Source organism: Arvicola amphibius, chromosome 18 (genome assembly GCF_903992535.2).
Source record: "Arvicola amphibius chromosome 18, mArvAmp1.2, whole genome shotgun sequence".
NCBI lineage: Eukaryota > Metazoa > Chordata > Mammalia > Rodentia > Cricetidae > Arvicola > Arvicola amphibius.
The window spans coordinates 16,696,436-16,722,748 of record NC_052064.1 but is presented as its reverse complement, the minus strand read 5'-3'; the positions used below and the strand labels follow the sequence as shown (position 1 = coordinate 16,722,748).

At 40.1% G+C, this 26,313-nt stretch overlaps 2 protein-coding genes across 11 annotated transcripts in view; one reads left to right on the top strand and one right to left on the bottom strand.

Annotated features, from left to right (window-relative positions):
* The window catches only part of Ndc80 (NDC80 kinetochore complex component), a 38,883-nt gene extending 24,487 nt beyond the window's left edge, over nucleotides 1-14,396 (bottom strand). Inside the window, exons 1-7 of one of the 2 annotated variants that reach the window (XM_038315455.1) lie at nucleotides 14,202-14,396; nucleotides 12,693-12,802; nucleotides 11,641-11,718; nucleotides 9,206-9,329; nucleotides 8,940-9,112; nucleotides 6,728-6,830; nucleotides 3,659-3,748 (exon numbers count right to left, since the gene is read on the bottom strand). In XM_038315455.1, coding sequence (XP_038171383.1) covers nucleotides 3,659-3,748; nucleotides 6,728-6,830; nucleotides 8,940-9,112; nucleotides 9,206-9,329; nucleotides 11,641-11,718; nucleotides 12,693-12,793 — 669 coding nt within the window. In that variant the 5' untranslated portion in view covers nucleotides 12,794-12,802; nucleotides 14,202-14,396. Of the gene's footprint in view, nucleotides 1-3,658; nucleotides 3,749-6,727; nucleotides 6,831-8,939; nucleotides 9,113-9,205; nucleotides 9,330-11,640; nucleotides 11,719-12,692; nucleotides 12,902-14,201 lie in introns of those variants that run through there. The other variant, XM_042054286.1, reaches the window with a different exon arrangement.
* Nucleotides 14,397-14,400: 4 nt separating this feature from the next.
* The window catches only part of Mettl4 (methyltransferase 4, N6-adenosine), a 31,111-nt gene continuing 19,198 nt past the window's right edge, over nucleotides 14,401-26,313 (top strand). For 8 of the 9 annotated variants that reach the window (XR_005283767.1, XR_005283768.1, XR_005283765.1 and 5 more), the window contains exons 1-4: nucleotides 14,401-14,623; nucleotides 15,972-16,430; nucleotides 19,798-19,860; nucleotides 22,673-23,042. Coding sequence is in view for 5 of the 9 variants with exons in the window: in XM_038315460.1 (XP_038171388.1) it covers nucleotides 16,056-16,430; nucleotides 19,798-19,860; nucleotides 22,673-23,042 (808 nt within the window). In the remaining 4 variants the exon portion in view is untranslated. Of the gene's footprint in view, nucleotides 14,624-14,643; nucleotides 15,030-15,971; nucleotides 16,431-19,797; nucleotides 19,861-22,672; nucleotides 23,043-26,313 lie in introns of those variants that run through there. The other variant, XM_038315457.1, reaches the window with a different exon arrangement.

The window sequence follows — 26,313 nt, the reverse complement described above, 5'->3', positions numbered from 1 at the left end:
GGCACTGCACACATATGGTACACAGACTTACATGCAGGCAAATCATCCACACACTTAAAAAATAGTATTTTTTTTAAACAAAGACTCAAACGAGCCAAAACAAAAGCTCTGAGTCACTATTATGCATCTATAAGACTGGCAGAAAAAAAAGGATTTGAACCTTATGAAAAACTGAAATGGATATGATTGTCTAATTCCACTTAGAAAGACAAGGACTAATTATGAAAGTCAGAAACTTCGGGTGAATAATGCTGTGGAAGTGGCGCCCAAAGAGGAGACTATTGGAGCTGCGACCCTAGAGAAAGTTCTGTTTTCAAACATGAAGCATTTTGACCAGTGTAGTTCAGCCTGCCTACTCACTTCGTAGCCCAGTGTGACCTCCGACTGGTGATTCTCCTTCCTCAGCCTCCCTGAATGTTGGAATATAGCGTCTCACAACACATGACTCTGAGAACGGCTAATCAGAGTGTTCCACAGCCCAGATAAAGTACCTATTTCCTAAGACAAACACATACCCTTTCACCAATACTGTGCTTACTAAGAAACCCTCTCATTTCCCGGTTGATATGGAAGCGAGAGCCTAGATAAGCATGAACATCCCTGTAACCAGAAAGGGAGCCCGCTGGTGGCGAATGACAATACCTTCAAGCCACTTCAGTCTGCTCTCTTGTGAATCACTTTCCTTAGGTGTGGCAAGTTTGCATCCTAAGTAGCTTGTAGTCCCACAAAGCTGATGACCAGAAGCTGAGTTCCCTTGTGATAAACTGTGCTAGAAATGTACTCCACTATACATGTCTGCCATGGTGGGCTCTTCCCTAGGAGCTTTGTGTTACTGCTGAGGGGCTGACAGAGCCCAGGGCTCTGGATGCTTCAGGCAAGGGCTCTGAAAGAGCTCTGTATTCCAGCCTGAGGATTCTCAAGAGGAAAGGGTAAAAGGTTCTCCAGCAGCCTCTGCAGCTTGGATCACTGCTTAATGTGGCAGGTTCATTCTTGTTTAAAACAAAGGGGTGGGTTGGTTGGACAGCTGAGTGGGTGAAAGTACTTCCTCTGCAAGTCTGCCCACTTGAGTTTGAGACTCAGGGTCTATAGTGGGAGGAGTCAACCCCTGAAAGTTGTCCTCTGATCTCACATGTGCATGTGACACACATGAATGTACACATATACACTGAGCAAAACAGGTCACTGATACTACGCTAGTCAGTTAATGCAACTTTAAACTATTTCTCAGGCATGGATAAAAAATGAGACTAGAGTGATTACCACTTTCATTTTGTGAGACAGGCTTTAACAAGACACAGTTAAAACTAGTGCACAAAGCAATTTTTATTCTGAGATGCCCATGGTCCTTAATATATATCAGGCAACATGCATAATCTAAAGTTCATTCTCGAGCTAATGTTTCTATTTTAGAATACAGTGGGGTTTGCCACGCATTTTATGTTCTATAAAGCATATGGAACCAACTTATACTTATTTTTTTAAAAAATAACTGGTGCGACACAATTGTCTATATTCTGTTAATTATGTTTTAAATAAATGTTGATTGGCCAGTAGCGAGGCAGGAAGTATAGGCAGGACAACCAGATAGGAAGTAGAGGCGGGTCAATGAGAACAGAAGAATTTTGGGAAGAGGGAACCTCCCTCTGTAGTCCTGTACAGACATAGAAGCAAGATGTGACTATGCCGCTGAAAAAGGTACTGAGCCATGTGGCTAACACAGATAAGAATAATGGGCTAATATAAGTTATAAGCATTAATAAGAAGCCTGAGCTAATGGACCAATCAGTTTATAACTAATGTAGACCTCTGTGTGATTTCTTTGGGACTTAATGATTGCGGGAACCAGGCAGGACAGAAATCTTGCCAACAAATAATTACTTTTCTCTTTGGCATTTATGATCTCTAATTTTTAGCCTTTTGTGTGCTGAGGTTATAGGAATGTACCACCATACCCAACTGTTTATTACATTTAGCACAACTACTTTTGGAAGTGGTAACTGAGCTAAGTAACAATATGCCTAACTACAGCAGCCCAAACAAAATAAACCAGAACAACCTACATGCAGTATTTTAAGGGTCAATGTGTGCCAATCCTGCAGCCTCAGCTACTTGTGAAGCCAAAGCGGAAGGTTTGTGAGTTCAAGGCTTTCCTTGAGTACAGAGTAGTTTAAGGCCAGTCTGAAGAACTTAAGAGGACTTTTTCACATGCAAGATGCCGTGGATTCAAGCCCCAGCGATTCCTTAGCCCTCTCCTCACCACAGTTATCTTTTGTATTGGCAGATAATTACATTAAAGTAAGAAACAGGAGGAAAAGGAATCTTATCCATAACACACATATTAGTCCCAATACATTTCCTTCTTTCTTTCAATTCTTTTTCTTTTTGAGACAGGTCTCACTGTATAGCCCTGGCTAGTCTGGGACTGACTATACAGACCAGGCTGGCCACGAACGCACAGAGGTCTGCCTGCTTCTGCCTCCTGAGTGCTGGGATTAAAGGGGTGCATATGGTTAAATTTACATTTTTCAGTTAACATTTTTAAGTTTTTGTGGTTAGTAATTTTTTTTTGGTTTTTCGAGACAGGGTTTCTCTGCAGCTTTAGAGCCTGTCCTGGAGCTAGCTCTTGTAGACCAGGCTGGTCTCGAACTCACAGAGATCCGCCTGCCTCTGCCTCCCGAGTGCTGGGATTAAAGGTGTGTGCCACCACCACCCGGCTAAGTATATTTTTTTAAAGATCAATTTTAAAAAAAGATTTATTTACTTATTATGTATACAATGTTCTTTCTGCCTGTACACCTCCATGCCAGAAGAGGACACCACCATCTCATTACAGATGGTTGTGAGCCACCATGTAGTTGCTGAGAATTGAACTCAGGACCTTTGGAAGAGCAGTCAATGCTCTTAACCTCTGAGCCATCTCTCCAGCCCCAGAACAATTTAGTAAAATTTTATTTTTTTTTTATTTTTTATTTTTTTTTTTTTTTTGGTTTTTTCTAGACAGGGTTTCTCTGCAGCTTTTTTTTAGAGCCTGCCCTGGAACTAGCTCTTGTAGACCAGGCCGGCCTCGAACTCACAGAGATCCGCCTGCCTCTGCCTCCCGAGTGCTGGGATTAAAGGCGTGCGCCACCACCGCCCGGCAGTAAAATTTTATTTTACTAAGAATATTTTCCTTTAGATTGATCTATTTTATATGCATTTTGCTTGGGAATGGCTTTCCATGTTGTCAATCCCAGCATTTGGAAGCCAAGCAGGTACATCTCTTTGAGTCAGGAGCAGCCTGGTCTACATAGAAAGTCTAGGACAGTCAGGAACATGTAGTAAGAATTTGGGCAACCTTGCCAAGGCCATCTTTGAGGTCATCTACATGACCTACAGTTACCTGACCCCTAACCTCTGGAAAGAGACTATAGTCACCAAGTCTCCTCATCAGGAATTTCTGTGAAAACTCGCAACAGTGTCTCTGCTCAGAGGACATAGGCTCCAGCTGTGGCTACCACATGAGGGATTTTACACAGGAAAAATTAATGAATTAAATCTACTTTAAAAAAAAAATCAACCTCACAAATTTTCTAGAAAGCAAAAGTTTTATAAACAAATACCTTTCAGTGAAGAATATAAAACATTCTCTTTATATATTGTTTATAGTAATATATAGTACCTTATTATGTATAATCCCATCTTCAGTTTCTTCTCCCCAAGGCTGCCCATCATCAAATAAAGGTGCGCTTTCTTTCATGGCACTATGAATCTAATTAGTACACAAACAACACATTAGATCGGTGGAGTTGATAGTTTGTAAAATTCAATCTTTTTTTAAGATTTGTTTATTATGTATACAGTGTTCTGTGAGGTCAGAAGAGGGCACTGGACTCCCTAGAGCTGGAGTTATAGGTAATTAAGAGCTACCTGGTGTGGGTGCTGAGACTCTGGTTCTCTGGAAGGGTAGGAAGTTCTCTTAACCAAGTCATCTCTCAAGCCCTTTGCTAACATTGTTTTGAGACAGGGTCTTAACCTAAAGTTATAGAATGGAGCTCCCACCAGGTGAAGGTGGTATTCTCTAACAAAATACTATTTCTGAGCATTGTTCAGGGCACAGGAGATCTAAGCCAGGCCCAACCAAAAATTATTCTGGAGCTCATGCAACCTGGTTGTTTAGTCTCTAAAAGAGATGAGGCCATGGTCAAACTGCTGCTATGCAGACAGACTGTGTGCCAAGCTCTGAGAAATGAGGCACAATGAAGAATGAGAGAAACTATCAAGCCACTTATAAAATATTATGAAGCAATTTGGGATCAGAAAAAGTAACAAATAATGGACAGAGGCCATCAATCAATATGTTATATATGGAGGTGAAGAGAATGATAATATTTTCAGAACTGGAGAGAGGGCTCAAATTGTTAAGAGTACTCAGTGCTTCTCTTGAGGACTCGAGTTCATTTCCCAGCACCCATGTTGCATAGCTCACAAACGCCTGTGACATTGGTTCTAGTGGACCCAATGCTCTCTTCTTTATTATAAGTAAAAATAATATTTTAAAGGAGTATTTTCAATTGTTCCTGCAACCACGATGTCAGCATCTTGTACTTGCTTAGACACACTCCCTATCACTCTGCCCCATCACCAGCCAGCAGTAACTTGTGGGGGCGGCTGAGTTAACAGTCTTATGTATGCCAGACCAGCAACCTATCACTGAGCTATTCTTAAGTTCTCTTTTCCTTTTTATCTTGAAACAGGATCTAAGTTGTGCAGGCTGGTTGTGAGCCTCCATGGGGTTGCTGGGAATTGAACTCAAGACTTCTAAAAAAGCAGTCAATGCTCTTAACCTCTGTGCCATCTCTCCAGCCCAGGCAATTACTCTTGTGTGAAACTTTTAAGTTCAACTTTTATATATATATATATATATATATATATATATATATATATATATATATATATATATACACACACACATATATATATAAAAAATATTATTTTGTGTCGTGTTGTCAGTTATTAAAAACATGAACAACAGACCTGACTCCGTAATCAACTCCAAAAAATTATGCTATGACTTTCACATGTGTGCTGCGGGATAAGCATGTCTACACATAGCTCACACACACAGAAATAACAAGTTAAAGCCTTCAAAGGCATCATCAGGACAGGGAAGTGTGGTTCAGGTGAAGAGTGCTTACACAGAATAAAAGAGGCTCAAACACTAATTATGGGGGAACATAAACCTAGGGAACGTGAAGTCCAAAAAACCAAACCAAACCAAAACCTGAATATAGTACCAAGGACTGGTGGTCCCAGTTACTTGGCAGTTTGAGGTGGAAAGATTTTAAGACTACCAGTGAAATACGGTGTCTGTTCCAAAATGGTGAACCAAAACATCCACTCTCCATATCCCGGCCATTCCTTTCTCAAAGGCAAAGCAACCTGATAACAAAGCCAAAACAAACCCAACAATACCCCTTCCCAAATCATTGGCTCAGTTTGAGACAAAAGGGATTTCATACAAAAAGGTTCAAATTAAATGCTGGATTAAAAGCTGGATGCAGTGGCACATACCTGTAGTTCCAGCTATTTACCAGATTGCAGCGGGAAGATTATTTGACCCCAGAGTACAGACTAGGCAACATGGTGAGATTCACTCTCAGAAAAACCAACCAACCAAGCAAAGAAAAAAAGTTTCAAATTAATAGCAAAAGCACATAGGGAGATGTAAAACTAAGAAAACAAACAGCTTTAAAGTTTCCACAAAGGTAGAGCTTGAAACAGTAATGCCTCTCCATAGGCATGCAATGCTCACACATGGCTGTGTAGAAACAGGCTTTCTCTGCGTAGACCAGGCTGTTCTGAACTCAGATCTGCCTGCCTCTGTCCCGAGTGCTAGGACTAAAGGGTGTGCCATCACATCTGGAGGGTGAGTATTTTTAATTGCTGTAAGTTTCCTTGGAGGAAAACTTGTTAGTATGTAGAAAAAAGAGGCTGCTACAGATTTACATGGCACTGTTTAACAGTAAAAATTATTTGTTTAAAAATGTAGTACACTCTAAAGTAAGTAGGGTAAACATGTTAGGCAACATTAACTTATGTGCTATACTTTTATATGGCTGCAGCACAGGTTTATATCAGCATCACCAGAGATGAGCAATTTTGCAATGGCTCCATCACTAAGTGACAGAAATTAGTTCATATCTGTGATAATCTTATGGGACCTCCATGCCATCCATCAATGACTGAACATCAGCATATGACACATGACTGTACACATTTTTAGAGTAAACAGGACTTTGAAACCTATATCCAGGGCTGAAGTGCACATCAATGGTAGAGCCACCCATGGCTCAACTCCTAATACCACAAAACCAAATAAAACTATATCCAAAGAAAATGACTTAAAAGTTACCTGTAAGTTGGGAGAATAGTCATTCTATATTTCTCTATTTTGTTGTGATTAATACTGATTTCATTTAAAAAAAAAAGGAGAAAACGAATTTCGATGGGCTCATTTTTTCTTAACTCTGTTTTCAGGAAAACAATGTGTCAAGCAGAGCTTCTCCCCGCTCACCATTCTTACACTAACAGTTTGAAGAACTTCAAATCAAACGTGCTTTGAAAGCAGAAGCAGGTTTTGAGACAGGTTGCAAAAGTCAGATTGGGAGAGAAATAGAAAATCTTTGTGAGGAAAAACAAAACAAAAACTAAACGTTTAAAGGTAAGATTTAAACTATCAATCAAATACCTTGATGCAGTCTATCAGCCATACCAAGGCTGCCACGATGTGAGGCCAGGTGTGAGGGGCTCCCACTGCATACAGGGAGCTCTTGGACAGTGCAAAGGGATACCTATGAGAAACGGGAAGATAAGGAGCAACCATGTTAGCGAGCATAAAGGCTACAGTAAAGGTGTATTTTAAAGCTGCACATACATCTGCTGTGAAGATATTTGAGTCTACTCTGAAGATCTGATTGAAGATCATCAACGATTTTTGTGTATTTATTCACATTCCACAGATTACTTTGCACGGTGTTTAACAGCTGAGTATAGAAGGATTCTCCAAAAAAACTTTTCATTTTCCTACATTCAATGTACTTCTATTACACATTAGTGATTATCTGTCACTAAACCTACTTCCATCCCTGTGTCTCCAAACAAACAGCTTTCCTTCCTCAGTTGCCCCAAGTGTTGGGATCACAGGTGTGCAGCACCACGTCTGATCTGTGCTTGTCTTTATTTATAATGCTTTTAAACTTCATCTCTGCTGGTTAGCTTTGTCAACCAGACACAAACGAGAGTCATCTGGAAAGACGGAACCTCAATAAAGGAAATGTCTCCATTAGGCTGGCCCGTGGGCATATCTATAGAGCACTTCCTTAACTCATGACTGACGAGAGAGGGCTAGTCCACTGTGGGCAGTGCCACCCGAGTAGGTAGTACTGGACTGTAGGAGACAGCAAGCTGAGCAAGCTATGGAGAACTAGTCAGTAAACAGCTTGGCTTCATAGTTCCCACCTCTGTTCCTGCTTGAGTTTCTGCCCTTACTTCCCTTGATGATTAATGTAACAAACTCTTCCCTCCATTAGATTTTTTAAAAAAAATTTATTTATTTCTTATGCATACAATGTGCTGCTGGCATGTATACCCACACAGCAGAAGAGGGCACCTCATGACAGATGGTTGTGAGCCACCATGTGGTTGCTGGGAATTGAACTCAGGTCCTCTGGAAGAGCAGGCAATGCTCTTAACCTCTGAGCCATCTCTCCAGCCCCCTCCATTAGTTTTATGCAAGTATCAGGAAATCAAAATAAGACAATCTCATTGTTTTCCTCAGACATTACTGCTATGGTTTTGCCACTATAAATTGTGGTAACCAGGCTGCACTTTATGTTTTCTTGAGACCGGGACTAACTGAGTAGCTTTGGCTGGCTTGGTATTCATCATGTAGACCAGGGTAGCCTTGAATTCAGAGGATATACTTGCCTCGGCCTTTGGAGTTCTGGGATTAAAGGCCTACCACCATACCAGGCTGTACTTTATATTCCTCATTGTTTGAGCTATATATCACCTAAACTTCTGTTATAATGGACTGCTATGGTTTGAATGTTTATTCTGCAGAATTCATGTTGGGAACTTAGTCCCCAGAGTCAGATACTAATGATATAAAGACACGAGACTTCTGCCAGGTGAGAGACCTATGAATGAATCTATTCCAATATAAATGGGTGTTTGAAGACATGGCCTTGTTATGAAGGTAATCCTTTTCTGACACACATGCTCCTTCTTGCTATATGGTACCTTCTGGCAAGTCATGACCCACCAAGAAGGCCCTTCCTTATTAGAGGCTGAATACATGCTGATGCCATGCTTTAGGGCTTTCCATCCTTTATAACCATGAGTAAGCCAGTCACACTTCCATGCGTGAGTGCATGTGTGCGTGTATGTATAAATATATGGTGTGTTTATATAAGCTCATAGATCTTCTGTACCAAGTAATCTACAATATATATATATATATTACATAAATATATATGTGCATTATATATTTAATTTATGTATATGGATGTTTTGCCTACAAATATGCATAACATGTGTGTGCCTGGTGGCTGTGGAGGTCAAAAGAGGAATCATTGTATATGACTGTGAGGCACCATATGGGTGCTGAGAATCTAACCTGAGTCCTCTGGAAGAGCAGCCAGTACTCTTAACCACTGAGCCATCTCTTTAGCTCAATAACTCCTATATTTACCAATTACCAAGCATTGGTGTTTTGTTACAGGAACAAAAAGAGTTGAACATGCTACAATCTATCAATTTTCCTTTCTTTTCAGTGCTTCCTACACATACTGTTCACAGTGATCATCCTAAAAGTGAACCTACTAATTCAAAGGATTCACAAACTTATGTGTTTCTTCTGTGTTCTGATACGATCTTAGACTAATAAAAATATTACATACCCAAGGTCTTTAAAAATTCTTGGAACCTCTTCTTCAAATTTTGTGTCAGGAAGATCATATGATGGGCATAGGAAGCCATACAGAAAGGCAAAGATCTTAAGGAAATCTTTAGTTGATGGGGCTTGAAGAGACTTCATGGATACACTATATACATAACCATTTTCTGTAAGAAACTACAATCATTTTTATGAAGTATTGAAAGTTTTGGATTAGAAACATGTTGATAGCAAAAACACACAATTCAGACAATTTAAATTATAGAATACCTCATAGAGCTGTCGAATACATTGCTGAATGAATGCTTTATCATTAAGTGGTCTTGGATCCTTGATTTTTTCAGAACTGGAAAATATACCAAGCTGACTATTTCTGGATGAATGCCCACTAGTCCTAGAAGGATATTTTAAGAAGGCAATCAAAAACATTTCCTTCTGTGTTCAAGTCTGCATTGTTTCAAGGCTATCCATCACACACACACACTTTGTAACAACAACGTCAAACATTAGCCTTTAATTTCTAAATAACTAAATACAATGTATTATTTAAAGCAGAGGGAGAGAATACCACGAGGTTGCAGCAGTTTTAGGCACAAAATGCGGGGGCGGGGGGAATAAAACATACTCTGGGATGGGGAGACATCTCCGTGAGTGTTTTGTTCAGCTTGTGAAGTGCTCTGTGCTCAATCCTCAGCATCACAAATAACAAACCAAATTTCCTTGTGCATGACATTATCTACACACTATCTACACACACATTATCCTTAAAGGTGTGTTCCAGACCCATAGATCTTCTGTACCAAGTAGTCTACAAGCCTGTACACTAACCTAAACACTTTCCTCTCTATTTAAGCCCCTATAACTGCCCCCTTGCTTGTACTCCCTTGTTTACCATTATGCCTTAAGGGAAAATTGGGTCTCTGAGTATCAAGAGTTAATATGCATGAAGAACTTAAGAACAGTTGACCTATATGATCACTCAATAAATATTCAGAACTACTCCAATTTTCTCCATTAGATCTATTTTATTTATGTATATTGTGTCTGTATATACATAACCACACATGCATGTGAGTGCCTATGGAGGTCACAAGAGCGGCATTGGATTCCCCTGGAGTGGGAGTTACAGGGGGTTGTGACCTGCCCAGTGTGGGTACTGGGAACTAAATTAGGGTCCTCTCGTAGAATAGGAACGGCTCCAAACCACTGAGCCATCTCCCATTATCTCCACTCTTTTCCTTTCTTTTTCTTCTTCTTTTTTTTTTTTTGGGGGGGGGGGGGGGAAGAAAAAAAACCAGAGCTGTGTAGCTCTGGTTGTCTTGGAATTTGTCTGTAGACCAGGCTGGCACCAAACCCAGAGATAGACTGCCTCTGCCTAATTAAATGCGTGCACCACCACTCAACCTATCTCCATTCTTATACACAAGGGATTCAAAGTACAAAAAGGTGAGGTCATACCCCGAGCCATACAAATAACAGGCTGCTTCCTGTCAATCTGTATCAAACTTCCCCACCTCCAATCCAGACAACTGCTGATCATAGTCTAGAAAAAGTTCTCCAAGGTGTATCTAGGTATCACTACAGCAAAACTAAGATGCTGTTTTTCTTCCCACCCTCATTCTTTCATGCGTAGATTGCTTCCTAGAGACTGGCTGCTAGGACAGTCTGAATGCAGCAGCAGACATAGATTCTAACCGTCTTTCATTAGTCAGCTATTGAAGGGATCTGACTCTAAAAGTGGGAGACCATCTTTTCTGCCCAATGAATTTGCATTGGAAATGTTTTAATTTCATTACATTTATTTATTTTTGTGTGTGTGTGTGTGTGTGTGTGTGTGTGTGTCAGAGAGAAAGAAAGACAGCAGCAGCTGGTGGTCAGAGGACACCTGAAGCAGGTAGGTTCTCTTCTACCACGTAGGTCTGGGGATCGAAAGCAGGTGTTTGGTCTTGGTAATAAGTGCCTTTACCTGCTGAGCCATCTTGCTCACCCAGAAATTTTTTTTAAATTAAAAGCATTGTAGGCAGTGGTGGTACACACCTTTAATCCGAGCACTTGGGAGGGGAGGCACAGACAGGTAGATCTCAAAGTTCAATGCTAGCTTGGTCTATAGAATGAGTTCCAGGAAAGCTAGAGCTACATAGAGAAACCCTGTCTCCAAAAACCAAACCAAACAAACAAACAAGCAAATAAATAAATAAAACCATTTTATTTTTGAAACCACATAATGAGATTGTTATTTTAAATTGAGTTTATATTGACATTTTCTTAGTTTAATTTCTAATATAATTAATTCTGACAGACTTAGACAGTAAAACCAAAGCTCTTTGAAGTTATTCTTAACCTTCGGGAAGTAAAAGAGACAAATGTTGAACTAGAGATGGCTCCACTTTCACCATTTGATTCTACAGTTTCTGAGAACTAGGTACAGAACACGGCACAGACTTGAGCATCACCTTAGGATGATGGAACTGTGGTCTGATCACCAAACATCATATCACCTAGAATCTTAACTACTAAAACAGGAAAATTGGGTCCTAACGTTTGTCTTGAAAGCATCTTTACACCCTCTCTCTCTCTCTACACACACACACACACACACACACACACACACACACACACACACACACACACACACACATATTGTCTCTAGGGAATCAATGCAGTTTTAAGAATCTATTCATTAAATAAAATTAAAAACTTGTTACCTTTTACCAAATATCGAGACTTTTCTTTCAGATGCAGGTTTGCTTGTGCTTGGCTTTCCAAAGGTTGCTCTCCCTTTGCTTCAAAGGAAAACAGAAAAAAACTTTAAAGCAAATACAAAAAGACCATTTCAAGTAATTTTGGAAACATGTTAACCTCTTTCCCCTACCAATAACAAATTTTCAAGATCACAGAAGTGTTTGGTAGTTGTTTTCACTGGAATGAGCAAAAAGACAGGAAAATTTTAAAATGTTAAAAGTTTTAATTTATGTGTTTTTAGTTTTAAAATTTGTTTATATATGGATAATAATTTTAAGGAAAATATAAAATGATTATAGGTTGACAGCTATGTTTGAATTTTTCAGAATGGCTGATTAAGTAACTTATATATAGACGTTATGCTAATATGAGTACACAGTAGGTTAGAAATAGCTTTCTGTTAACTGGAAGAGCAACACTCTGTGTGAAAAACTAATGTTTATGATTACAATTTCTTTGGTTGGTCGCTTTGTGAACTATGTCTTGCTCTGTGGGCTGGGGAACTACTCTATGGCCCACACTGGCCTTGAACTCACATTCAGTCTTCTTCCTCTTGGAGTCTCTTGAATACCAGGATTACAGGTGTGTGTGACCACACTCAGCTATAAGAGCATTTGTACACCCTAGTCCCTCCAAACTTGAAATAATTTTATAGCTTACCATCAAAACAAATAAAATTGCTTTGATTTCATTACTACCTTTAGTAGTTGGAAACATCTTAGTAAATTAAGTTATAACACACTGCCTGCTTAAACAGTTAATTATAAAGTAAAAGAGGAAAACAAGGAGTATTGGAAGGGTGTCAACAATCCTTTTATAGCAAGCCTAGTAAACAATGAGACGAACCAAGCCATCTAGCATCACGTCCACTTTTAGATTTCAATGACCCCAATCAGGCACTGCTGGGAAGAGACAAGATTAGAACATCACTTAGCCTTTTGTACTAACCCTTTCTGACATCTGCCTCGCCCTAGACAGTAAGTGAGCAGCTGAGACCCACAGTGGGAGCACTTACGTTTGAGGGGTGTATATGCCTGGCTTATCGAGGTCCTGGGATCTCAGTTCCTGTATGGAGAGGCGGCCAGCACCACCGGTGGAAACGGAACTGCGCTTCATGCTTAGAACCTAATTCATGATTTCAATATCAGAAAAATGTTCCAGATGCAAGTGCTTCATTAAGCAACAATTATGACTTTTATTCTCAAGTAGAAGAGTAACTAAGTCTGCTCCTTTACGATAGTATTTTCCCTGTGAGCTGTATTTGTTTTTCATGTATACTTAAGTCCTCACTACAGATAACACCTATGCAGCTTCAAGTATTCAATACACTCAAACAAGGCAATGCAAAAACGAGCATATACGATTCCCACATTCCATGATTGCAAAATTTCTGTACGTTATCCCTGAGTACATCACTGCTATCTCTCATGTCTATTTCAATGGTAACTCACAGGCTGCTTGACATAAATCTCAGGCTCCTTAGCTCTCCTCAAAATGTTTCCTTTGGCTTCAAAAACAGGAGTCATTCTGTTTTGCTAATGTCTACTTTTCTTGCTTTATGTTTAACCCTGTGTTTCTCAGTTAATACCCACTATTGTCTTTCTGGTTCTAATCTCCCTTTCAGTAAAGATAAGCAATCCGGCCCACAACATAATGTAGAGGCTGCTTCCATTCTCAAAACATTTTAGTATCATAAGCATGCCTATGTCGGACCCTGTCTTCGTCTCTGCAGGGCTAGACGCTAGTCACTCAGTCTTTTCAGGTCCTGCCCTGGCTTCCTTCGAGGGTGAGACAGAACTCGCTGTAGTAATAATAATAATAATAAATAATAATAATACAATAATAATAAAAGCAGCGAAGAGAAGTCACGCCATGCAATAAGGTTCACATAGGAGGTTTATTGGAAGATGAGAGAGAAGGGGCAGAGGAGGCACAGGGGGCAGGCAGAGACTAGTCCCTTGGGACAAGAGTGGCGGGGAAGAGACGGAGGTGGAGACTGGGAGAAGGGGGTGGGTAGGGTAGACCCACCTTTTACAAGGAAACATAGCAAATATGCACAGAAGTGCTCTTGGTGGCTACAGGTGAGGCCGTATGCTGTCAGGACTCTAAGGGCAGGCAGGCCAATGCAGATGCCCAAATACTAACGCCCACTTTATTGTTTATTTGAGCTGGGCCCTTTAGCACGATAGGCTGTGCACTGAGCCACATCCCTCCTTGTTCGGCTGCTTACATTCCACTTAGATTTTATTCTCAAGACTTCAGTTTCCCAGACTTTTTCTCCTTACACGGCTTTTCAGATACAGCATTACCACGCGAACGCAGCGTTCCAACCTGCTCCTCCCTGGCAGTCCGCCCACCCCGCCCCACACCTCGGCCAGCAATCAGCATCCTCTTTTCCCTCTCCAGGCGCTGCCCGCACAAACTTACTGATCCCTGAACGCAGAGCCTGGCAGACGCCGCCCCAGGTCTCTGACGCCGCAGAGTCTCTTAGCAGGAACGGAGTTAACCCCATGTCAGCAGTTACCTTTCTCTCCTCTTCTTGACGAGATTTGTGCTTCTTGACGAGACCCAGCGCCCAACTTCCTGCAAACAGCACAACTGCGGGCGAAAACACCCGCCAACGCCAACTAACAGCCGTTTGGATTTTAAAATCCCCGCCCGAGTGACGTCAGAACGCCTGCGGCGAGTACGCCTACGCGTTTCCTCCGCGCCAGTCTCATTGGCCGGAAGTGCGTGTGTGTTGGTCGCTCGGCGGCGCACCAGGATCCCCGGCTTTTAGTAGCCGGTGTCTTCGTCCGGAGAGCAGTCTGGCTCTATCCTCTAAACTGGAACCTAGGACGAAAGCGACGTCGACAAGGAGCGGCCCGATCTCTCCTGGAGTCTCAATTCCGTACAGCAACATGGCTGCGCCCATGGACTAGGGAAGCGAGGGTTTTCTTTGACTCTGTAAGTATGTCTCTCAGGACCAGGTTTAGATGAGTGCTGTTTCCAAGGCGAGAGTCTGGGAGGGAGCGTGTCCCTTTCTGACGGTAGAAGATGCTGCTGAATGTGGTGGAGCTCTACTAACCCTCTGGTAGATCAGGAAGAGTGGTTAGAATAAGTAGCTGCAGGGTGCTCCAAGTGCTGTGGATTCTCCTCTCCCAGAGAGGAAGTACAAGCAGGCATTGCCAGTTCCCAGACAGTGGTGGGAAGGCCTAGGGCAAAAGCTTAGATTTCTGAGTCTCGGAGCTGTTGTGCCTCTAGCTAGAATTGTAGTTTTGTCCCTAGCAGCCCTTTTGAGTTTCAATCTTTCCTAGCCATCACTGTGTCTCCTCAGCTCACGTCACGGCGGAGGGGGAAACCAAAATCACAGGTATCGCCTGAATCCCCATCACGAGTGTCAACAGATGTGTTACCCGCTGTTATGTTTCAGACACTGTCAGCAGCAGTTCATGCGGATTATCTCATTTAGTTCTCCGAACTAATGACAGTAGGACATAAAAAGGACTTTGGTCGGGCATTGTTGCGAACGCCTTTAATTCCAGCACTCGGGAGGCAGGGGCAGGGGGAATCTCTGATTTCCAGGCCAGCCTGGTTCACATAGTGAGTTCCAGGACAGCCAGAGCAACATAGTAAGACACTATCTCAAAAGAACCCAGCCAAACAAAAAAGATAAGTTTTGAAGCTCAGTGAAATAAAGTGGGTTCATGCTGGAGGCAGAGACGGGCAGATCCCTGTGCCAACCAGGGATTCACCATGTAAGACCCCGTCTTTAAAAACTGACAAGCAAAAACTAGTTCACGGTCAATTTCATAAGAAAATTGATTATAAACTATATTATTACTAGCTGTTACATTCACTTATTTCTTCTTCAGCGCCCTCTTAAAGTTTCCACTACATTGTAATTAAATAAGCCATATCCAGAAATGTAAGATGTATTTTATGTGAAGATAAAGTAGTTCTGATGAACCTAGTCACTGGAGGGTGGCTCAAACAGACTGTAGTTATAGACCTTTAATCCTGAAGTTCTGACCTAACAAGCTAGCTAGTTTTGCTCTAGACTCAATCGTGAAGTTCTGTCTTAGCAGACTAGTTAGGTGTGCCCTTCCGATGTACTGTTCATATTGCACTTTGTTTAGCTGGAGCAGCCTTTTAGAGGTAATTACCATTCTTTGACTCGACGGGACACTCATGTCTTGAATACTTGGATGATGTGAACTAGTGCCTCAATCCAAGGACCAAAACCGGACCATGGAAGGCAACGGAAGAAAGGAACCTGATTCTAAATTTTTTTTCTTTGTTTTTGTTGTTACAGCACTGGCTATCAAACCCAGCAGCCCCACACTGAACTTCGCTCCCAGACCCAGTTCTGATTCTTAGTTCTGGTTTTTTTAAGAGAATGTCTGTGCTGCACCGTTTGCCACCTGGGTGGCTACTGGATCATCTTTCTTTCATTAACAAGGTCAACTATCAAATTCAGCAGCATCAAGAGCCTTCCTGCAGTAGAAACAAGCCCACTTCTTCTGTCGACCTGGATTCTCTTCAGATGGATGGCGCATCTCCTTCTGGAGCTCCTACTACATGCTCTACTCCTGACTCTACTGCAGTGCCAGCCAATGAAATGATCACCCAAAACTATGCTTTCCGACCTGAGCTCTTTAATGTCAGCAAACCTCACATCACTTCAGCTGTTCACAAAGAAGGCCAGCAGAGTGGCCAGAATGAGGATTTAGTGACTGGCGCCAAGCAAGACGTCTCCATTTCTATTGGCAAGGTAGGAAGTGTTAAGCTTTTTTTTTTTTCATGAAACAAAATTTTAGTTCCAGTATTTCAAATATCTTCTCATTTTCTAAGTATAAAGATCAATGCGAGAAGGTGTTAGCATACCCACTGTGGCCGAGGATGAGAAATTTCTTATCATCCCGCCTCCATTCGCCAAGAGCTGAGGTTATAAGCATTTGCTGTCACCTACCTTTAATTTTATTTCCTGCCATTCTGCCATTCTAGAACAACACATTGCATGTTTCAAAAAGTAAGTCGAGGCCTGGAGTGATGTAGCTCAACAGGGAGAGAGGCTTGCTGCAGGGCCTCATGATCTGAGTTTGGTCAGCAGGGCCCACTTGGGAGGAGAGCGTTGACTCCCCCAAATCGTCTTCTAACTTTCACACGGGTGTCGTGGCTGTGCACCCTTCCCCCAGTGCGAAATGTGTGAAAACATAAATAAATGCACAAAGAGTGTAAACAATGGCCTCAGACGTACATTGTCTATAAAAGAAACAGCACTCTTTGTGCAGAATTGTGTTGGAACATGGGCCAAGGATGGAGTGAAGTGAGAATTCTGAGTGCTTGTGAGAAAACACCCACAGAACAAGATATGAGCCTTGTTTCCTCAGATTATTCAAAAACACGGAATTGTCCTTGGAATGTGTTTTTGGGGCCCTCTCAGATATAGCAGATAGGAGTGAGTTTACTTCAGAGCATTCATTAGAACTGGCTATTGTTATTTGTTTATGTGTCTCTATACCAGGGCTTGTCCACCTCGTTTGGCTGGTCCTTGTGATTGTATACTTTACTCAGGTGACTCTTCAGAACCCTAGGGTATCTATCAACTGTCTGATGCTTGGGATAAAGCTGGCTATCGCATGAGACTTTAGTCTGTCTCTTCTCCAAAGTAACAGGCCTTTTGACTTCAATTTTCAAGTCAAGGTATTTTCAAAATACCTATCTTGGATTAATTCAGCAGCATTTATATGCAAATATATTTTAGCGGCTGTTGCTCCTTCCTCAGCATTCAAACAATTCAAAGAGAGCATAATAGCATACAGTATCAAGATTCTCTGTGTATTTTCCATCTTTATGTGGCTTTACTTTAACCTGTATTTCTTTTATTTTTACTTTTAACTTTTGGCTTTTTGAGACAGGTTCTCTGTGTATCTTTGTCTTGGAACTCCCTCTGTAGACCAGGCTGTCCTTGAACTCACAGAGATCCACTGTCTCTGCTTCCCAAGTACTGGGATTAAAGGTGTGTGCTACAACACCTTGAACTCACAGAGATCTGTCTCTGCATCCCAGGTCTTGGGATTAAAGGTGTGTGCTACCACACCTTGAAGTCACAGAGGTCAATCTACCTCTGCCTCCCAAGTGTTGGGATTAAAGGTGTGTACCACCACACCCAACTACTCTCTTTCTTTTTTATTTTTAAGGACTTTAACCTTTAGCCTGTATATATTTTTAACACACTGTAAACCATTTAGAGGTTTTTTTTCGTCTTTGAATCTCTCTTTACTGTATATCTCTCTTTTTTTGACCACATGAGTCTTTATGGAGAGGATTAAAGCCGTGGCTTTGATGGCTGGATCCAGCCCATTCCTTAGCTTTCTGGGATTCCAGCTTCAAGATGGAGGTACCAGCTGTAGCCATGTTTATCACCACAATTCTATGGCGTTTTAAGGTCCCTGGCAGCAAGCAAGCTGCAGCATTCTGCCACATTTAAATGTTTTGTAGTCAGACCAACTGCCTGAAGGAGTCAGAGTTTGCCCTGGCAGGTCAACCCAGAAAGTCGAAAGAAATTTTAAAATGGCACAGCTTTTTTCTGCTACGGCTGAAAACCGAAAAGCAAGCGTTCAGCTTTTCATCAACACCGTTTAAGTGTTTTGTAGCAGGACCTCTTAAAGGAGCTGCAAGGTTTTGCAGCTAAAGCTGAGTCAGGAAGCCTCTCTTAGATGAAAGCACTTGCTTGCCTCTAACAAGCAGAGCAGACCCGGGAAATTGCTGCAACCAAGAAAACATGCTTTACTCTATTCTTTTCCAAGCTTGCTCAGGCTTTCTGTGGATGCAGTTATCCACGTGGGCGCCATTCTGTAACATGAGGGCCTGCCCGTTGGGGTATCTGTCCCGCCCGATACCCCACAACTGGCAAGCCCCAAAGAAAATCACACAGACATCTCCATAAGTTATAAAACTGATTGACCCATTAGCTCAGGCTACTTATTAGCTCTTGTAGCTTATATTAACCCATAATTCTTATCTATGTTAGCCACATGACTCAGTAGTTTGGCTATGTCCCTTCTGTTCCTATTTTGTGGAACAATTGAGGAGTATTGGTATTAGCTCTTCTTTGAAATTCTGGCAGAATTCTATGCTGAAGCCATCTGGTCCTGTGCTACTTTTGGTTGGAAGACTTTTAATGACTACTTCTATTTCCTTAGGGGTTATAGGTCTATTTAAATTGTTTGTCTGTTCTTGATTTAGTTTTGGTATGTGGTACTTATCCAGAAAACTGTCCATTTCCTTTACATTTTCCAATTTTGTGGAGTATAGGTTTTGAAGTATGACCTGATGATTCTCTGAATTTCCTCAGTTTATGTTGTTATGTCCCTCTTTTCGTTTCTGATTTCGCTTAAGCCCTGGTGATCTGATAAGATATAGGGATTTATTCCAATTTATTTTTTTGTGTGTGTGTCTGTTGAGATTTATGACTGAATTTGTGGTTGATATTAGAGAAGGTTCCATGAGGTGCTGAGATGAAGGTATATTGTTTTGTGTTTCGGTAGAATGTTCTATAGATATCTGTTGAGTCCATTTGGGTCATAACATCTGTTAGTTCCCTTATTTCTCTGCTAATTTTCGGTCTGGCAGACCTGTTCAGTGAGAGTGGAGCCTGAGGAGCCATACATGCCTTTGAGGTTTTTTTTTTAATAATCGATTTAATGTGTTTGAGTGTTTTGTCTGTAAATATTTCTGTACATCATGTATATATCTGCTGAGACCAGGAGAGGGCATCAGATCCACTGCAGCTGGAGATATAGATGGTTTTGAGCCACACCTGGATCTTTTGTAAGAGCAACCAGTGCTCTTGACCATTGGTCTTTGATAGTCTATAGATGGTTCATGTTCAGAAATAAAAAAAGTTGAGAGTAATTCTACCTTATGCATATTAATTGAGAAGAATCACAGTTCCTTCATATCCCATGGGTACTTGTACTCTTTGCACTTATTTTGATCTCAGTGGAACTTCTTACCTTTAAAAAATAGATACAATATTAAAAAATGTAGTACAAATAATAAAATCTAATAGGTTACAAAATGTCTGCTTTGCGATAGACTGCAACATTATTTTTTCCTTGTCACCTTCTCTTTAGAAGCGTAAAAGAAGTATGGCTTTCAATCAAGGTGAATTGGATGCTATGGAATATCATACAAAGGTAGGTATAAAATATTTATTAATAGGCTGGGAAGTGGTGATGCACACCTTTAATCGCAGCACTCGGGAGGCAGAGGCAGATGGATCTGTGTGAGTTCGAGGCCAGCCTGGTCGACAAGAGCTAGTTCCAGGACAGCTAGGACTGTTGCACAGAGAAACTCTGTCTCAGAAAACAGAAACAAACAAATAAACTATATATATATATATATATATATATATATATATATATATATCATATGGGAAAGTTAGTATAAAGTAGCATAAAAGTGAACAAAATATATCTTAGAAATAAAACAATTGTCTTGGTCAGAATTCAAATTTAAGTGGTTCATTTTTTCTCAATAATGAACAATTTAAGCCAATTTTTATAACACTACATATGCTTCTATTAGCTTAGGCAGTTGATGAATTAATCTTGTGCTATTGGTTAGGCTCTTTAAGAATGTGGCAGTGCTTTTACTCTTGCATGATTTCTCTCATATGTTAAATTTAGGTTCAACAATAAACAGTTGAACATAGACTGTTTCTTGACCATATATATATGATATGAAAACAGGGTCATTGGAGGACAGACGGGGACCAGTGATGGGTGGAAGGATGGGGTGGGTAGAGTGAGGCTGTCTTATGTATGAAATCAGTTTGATAATGTACTTTTGCAGAGTCAAATTTGCTAAAAATGCATAGAATGAATTAGAACCTTTAAAAAGTCTGTACAATTTGTATTTTAAATATTGCAAATGATGTAAAGATGAAATATATAGCTCAGAGAAATATGAAAAGAATGCTGACAATTATTAGAGGGAAATACCCTCCAAACCTCTGAAAACAGCAAGAAACCTGGGCACAGATTCAACAGGAGAATAAGTACACTACAGCACTAGGTAGACTGTGGCACGGAGGGGTCTCCAGAGGGCCAGCTCCCATGATCATAGCTTCATGTCTCGTGTTATGATGAATTGCTGATTTTTTTGACTTAATTGTTTTAGTTAGCCTAGAAAACGATGAGGTTCATCATGACATTTTCATATATATATATATATATGAAATTAATATATAAATATATAAATATACAAATATATAAATAAATATATTTATATAAGTAATATATAAATATAAATAAATTATATAAGTATATAATATATAATTTTATATATATATAATTGTACTTTATATATATAAACATTATTTTTCTCCCTCTTTTTAACCCTTCTAGTTAGTCCCTTCCTCCCTCCAAGTAGTCCCCTTTCTTCCTTTATGATGCATATATACACACAGGCTTAAATAATGATATATATATGCGTAGATCATCAAGTCTACATTCTGCATGAGAGGAAACATGCATTTTTTTGTTCTCCTTCCCCTTAATTATCTTGGCTTGAACATTTGGTAGATACTATCATATCACTACTGTAGAAGTCATGGAGTAGTTATACATTGAATTGTTTGTCCCCCAGAAACTGGCATCCTGTTTTTCATAGCTGCTGCACACTTTTTGTGTTTCCACCAACAGTGCATTCCAGTTCTTCTACGTTTTCATCAAAGCATTCTGTTTCGTTTTGTAATTGCCATCCTAATGGGTATTAAATGGGATCTCATTGTGAGTCTAGGTATCTTGATATTTTATATTTAACTTCCATTGTGAGAAAAACATTTTCTCATCTCTCTTGTGATTTTATCTTTGACCTGCATGAATTATTTAGAACAGAACTATTTCATTTGCATTTGGTTGATTTTATCATCAATTTATTCTTGATTTCTAACTTAAATCCTTTGGGGTAGAAAAATAAATTCTGGTTCCTTTAAGTCTGTAGAGCTTTGTTTCATTGCCCAGCATATATATTATCTTTATAATGCGGGGTTGAAGATTATGTTTTGTAACTGTTAGATATAGTGCTCCTAGGTGTAACATTGAGAACTTCACTGTCTGCAGAATTTGTGTTACTTGTTTTACCCTTTCTGTTGGGTTTTCAAAGATGGGTTTAGAGCAGTGTCTGAGGTCAGTATTTCTCCTGTACTGAAGATGTGGATGGTGAAGACCGAGATTTAGGAAGTATATAAGTTAGCCTACCATGAAGTTTCATAGATGCTGCAGAAGATGTAGAATGTCTGGACCAGGACAAAGGACTCTGGTTCCTGCCACAAGGAAACCATGCGCTTTATGTTGATAGGTACCCTTTGTCCCCATGTCCTACATGAACGTTGTGAGGTTTGTCTGTGCAGAGCCTAAGTGAGCATAAGCAGTGGTTATTTTTCTCATCACCACAGCCAGGTATCTAAGAGAAACAACCTAAGCAAGGAAAAGTTAGTTTTGGCTCGAAGCTTCAGCATTTTGTATACATATATTGTCACATTACGTCATAGGAGGTTTATGAGGTGTGTTTCATTCCGTAGAGTTCAGAAGTAGTCTCTTAACACTCTTTATAGTCTCATTATGCTCTAAAATAACTCTGAGCTTAATAAGAGTAGATTTTAATAAATGAAATACGATATTCAAAGCACAGCACAAATTTAATTATTTGGTAATTTATTTTAATTGTAATCTAATTTACTTTATGTGTGTGGATGTTTTGCCTGCATGCGTGTCTGTGCATCGTGTGTTGCTTGGGTGCCCTCTGAGGCCAGAAGAGGGTGATAGAGCACTGGAACTGGATTGACAGCTGATTGTGAGCCACTGCGTGGGAGCTGGGAACTGACCCAGATTCTCCTTAAGAACAGCTACTGCTCGTAATTGCTGAGCCATCTTTCCAGCCCCTGGAACATAATTTTAAACCAGCATTATTTTAATGTACTTTAAACAATTTTTTTTTTCACAGATCAGAGAGCTGATTTTGGGTGGATCCTCGCAGTTAATCCAAGAAGGTCTCAAAAGCGGTGTTCTCTGCCCAGTTGTCGAAACCCAGCATGGAAATAGTGGCCGCCTCCCTTTACCACTCGATGCTTGCAACTTGTCAGAATTATGTGAGATGGCAAAGCACTTGCCTTCCCTCGATGACATGCATCTTCAGACGCTCCCGTTGACAGAAGATGATATGTCTGTTATAGAGCTGGATTTATGGTCACAGGTCATTGAAAACAACTCTAGCTTTTCCAGAATGATTACTTTAATGGGACAGAAGTACCTGCTACCACCAAACAGCAGCTTTCTCTTGTCTGACATTTCTTGTATGCAGCCACTTCTGAACTGTAAGTAGTTTTATGTTTGTTTCAGAAAAAGATAATTTTTCTGTCATCTCAGAAGAGTTTGAACTTGGAATGTAAGTTCAGTTTTAAAATGCTGACTTTGCTCTGTTGTTTATTTTTGAGACAGTCTTGTTAAGTAGCCTAGGCTGGCATTGAACTTGCTATGCAACCCAGGATGGCCCTGATATCTCAATTGTGGTCAACTTTGCCTTAGTTTCCTGGATGCTAAGATTCTAGGTCTGCATCACCATACCTACCTCTTGGTTTTTAAAAATTAATGCATTTTTATGACAAGTGAAGGGTTAAAGAACTGGTCCTTGAGAAAACAAATATAATACTTAATGTGCTCAGAAATTCAGAACATACTTGTATTTGAGAATTTATCTATCAACATGAAAATATTTTAGTTGTGAATATTAATTCCCAGGTCCTTCCTAGCCTTTCATTTTTTTTTTCACTTCTTACCTTTTATGTTAGTTTTTAACTTTTAACATCATTCTTTTAAGAAAAAGAAATGTTAAGTACAAACATCGTGCAAAAGTACATAGTTTCCTACTGGGAGACGGATTAACTCATCTGTGTTTGAGACAATCCAGTACTTTTGCAGCAGTGCCCCGTTGTTTTCCATGGACTTTGCTATTGTTTTGTTTTTTAGAATATCCCCGGGGCTGGAGAGATGGCTCAGCGGTTAAGAGCACTGCCTGCTCTTCCAGAGGACCCGGGTTCAATTCCCAGCACCCACATGGCAGCTCACAACTGTCTGAAAATGCAGTTCCACGAGATCTGACACCTTCACACCAATGTACATAAAGTTAAATAAATCATTAAAAATTAAAAAAAAAGAAATATAAAATTTGCGGGACAGTGATGGAGCACTCCTTTAATCCCAGCACTCAGGAGGCAGAGGCAGGGGGATCTCTGTGAGTTTGAGAAGGGTCTATAGAAGAAATACAAAATCACCTTAGCTAAGAAAGTTGAATTGGAAGTATTATCTCTGTTTGGCCAAGATCTCCCATATTTTGTCATTACAAGGTCAATTAGTAAGACTATTATAATAGCTATTGCTTATGCATTAACTATTCCTGGATTCTTTTTCTAGAAGACTGAAGTGAGAAAGGATTAATGTTCTACAGGTGCTAAAAAAACCCCACAAAAACAGCAAGTTTTCAGATACTAGTCCCTCTAATCATTCCTTATCAAAGAACTTCTTGAAACATTTTTTTTTTTAGTACAAAGTTTAAAAAGTTGAAGTCTACAGTCACCAGGCTGGTAGTCATAGACACAAAAACCTAACAAGCTTGCTCTCTATGCCTACTTCTGAAGGCCACTGAGGATTAAGTGAGATTAAAAACAACTACTTCCTTATTTTACTTATTGTATTATGTATAGTTGGAATTTTCCTTGGACCACCAACCAACTCCCAAATAATTTATTATGAATGCTTATTATTAATTATAAGTGCTTAGTCTTAGCTTAGGCTTGTCCCGCTAGCTCTTTTAACTTAATTTAACCTGTTTCTATTCATCTGCATTTTTCCTTGGGGCGTTTTACCTTTCTTTCTGTGTGTCCTGCTTTCCTGCTTCCTCTGTGTGTCTGGCCGGCCACTGGTTTCTCCCTGGTATCTCTTTTTCTTTCTTCCTTTTTAAGCCTAAATTCCTCCTCCCACTTAATTTCCCTGACTGCAAGGCCTTCCTATACTTCTTTCTCGCTATTGGCCATTTAGCTTTTTGTTAGACTAATCAAGTAAAACAGCAACACATTTTTACATATAATTAAACAAATGCAACACATCTTTACATAGTTAAATATTTTGCAACAATTAAACATCATTTCTCCTTTTACTTTTTTTTCTTCAAACCCTCTCATATATACCTCCTTTTTCCCTTTCAAATTGATGGATTTTTCATTAATTTTGTTACATGCATATATGTATGTAACCTGCTCAGTCTGTATGTTACTTGTCTGTATGCTTTCAGGGTTATAATTAGATTCAAGGGAGATAAATACACAGGGAGAAAGGAGAGCAAAATAATAGTATGGATATGTGAAAAAAAATCCTAAGGAATCATACTGTTAACTACCTAAGAAACTAACACACATACTTTAACTTAGTATAATGTTATTTGTATGTGTGTTTTCAGGGCTCAGCGTTTGGTATTGGATAAGCAATTGGTGTACTCTTCCCTCAGTAAGACTAAAACTGTTTCTCCACTCCCGGCATTTGTGCGTTCCCTATAGTTCCTTGTGTAGGGCTGGCTGGCCCTGTGTCCCCTTTAGCATGCCTGTGTCCTTATTCAGCTCATATTTAAGCAGTCATGTTAATGAGATTTTTATGGGTGTAGCTTCTGATATTCCCAGGAAATACAATTTCACAGCAAACACCATGGGTGGGTGGGGGGTCTCAGCATTAGGGTGGCTTCTGTGTGTTGACATGATCTCTTATAAGGGAGAGGAACGGTCTCTCTTACTCTCTTGTATGGTGATTGGAGATCTGGTTGCAGCTTCCATTGCTTCCAGGTCAGAGGACAGTGGTGACTCTTCACCTTGTTACTCATGAGTGTTCCCCAATAAATATTTGATATGCTTTTATTTTGGGCTCTCATGGACTCACTTACCCTCGCCTACACCTGGGGCCCAGTGTGGGGCATAAACCCACATCCCTGAGAGTAAGTCTCATGCTCTGCTTGACTGAGCTGTTTGATCAATCTGGAGTTGAGTTTTGTGCAGGGTGATAAGTATGGGTCTATTTGGAATCCTCTACATGCAATCATCCAGGTTAACCACCACTATTTGATGAAGATCCTGTCTCTCTCCCCCACCCATGTATTTCTGGTTTCTTTATCAAAGATCAGGTGTCCGTAGGTATGTGAATTTATGTCTGGATCCTCAATTTGATTCCATTTATCAACATGTTTGTGTTTATTTCAGTTCCTTGCTGTTTTATTGCTCTGTAGTGCAGTTTTAAATAAGGGATGGTGATCATCCAGCAGTTTTACGGTCCAGGATTATTTTAACTAACCTATTTTTTTTTTAATTTTTGTATGTGTATTTTGTATGTGTTTTCATATGAAGCTGAAAATTGTCCTTTCAAGATCCATGAAGAAATGTGTTGAAATTTTGATGGGGAGTGCATTGCATCTGTGGATTGCTCATGACAGGATGGGCATTTTTTACTATGTTCTTCTTACTGATCTATGAGCATGGCAGATCTTTCCATCTTCTGATACATTCATTCACCATTTTATTTCTTTAGTGTCTTAAAGGTTTTGTTTTG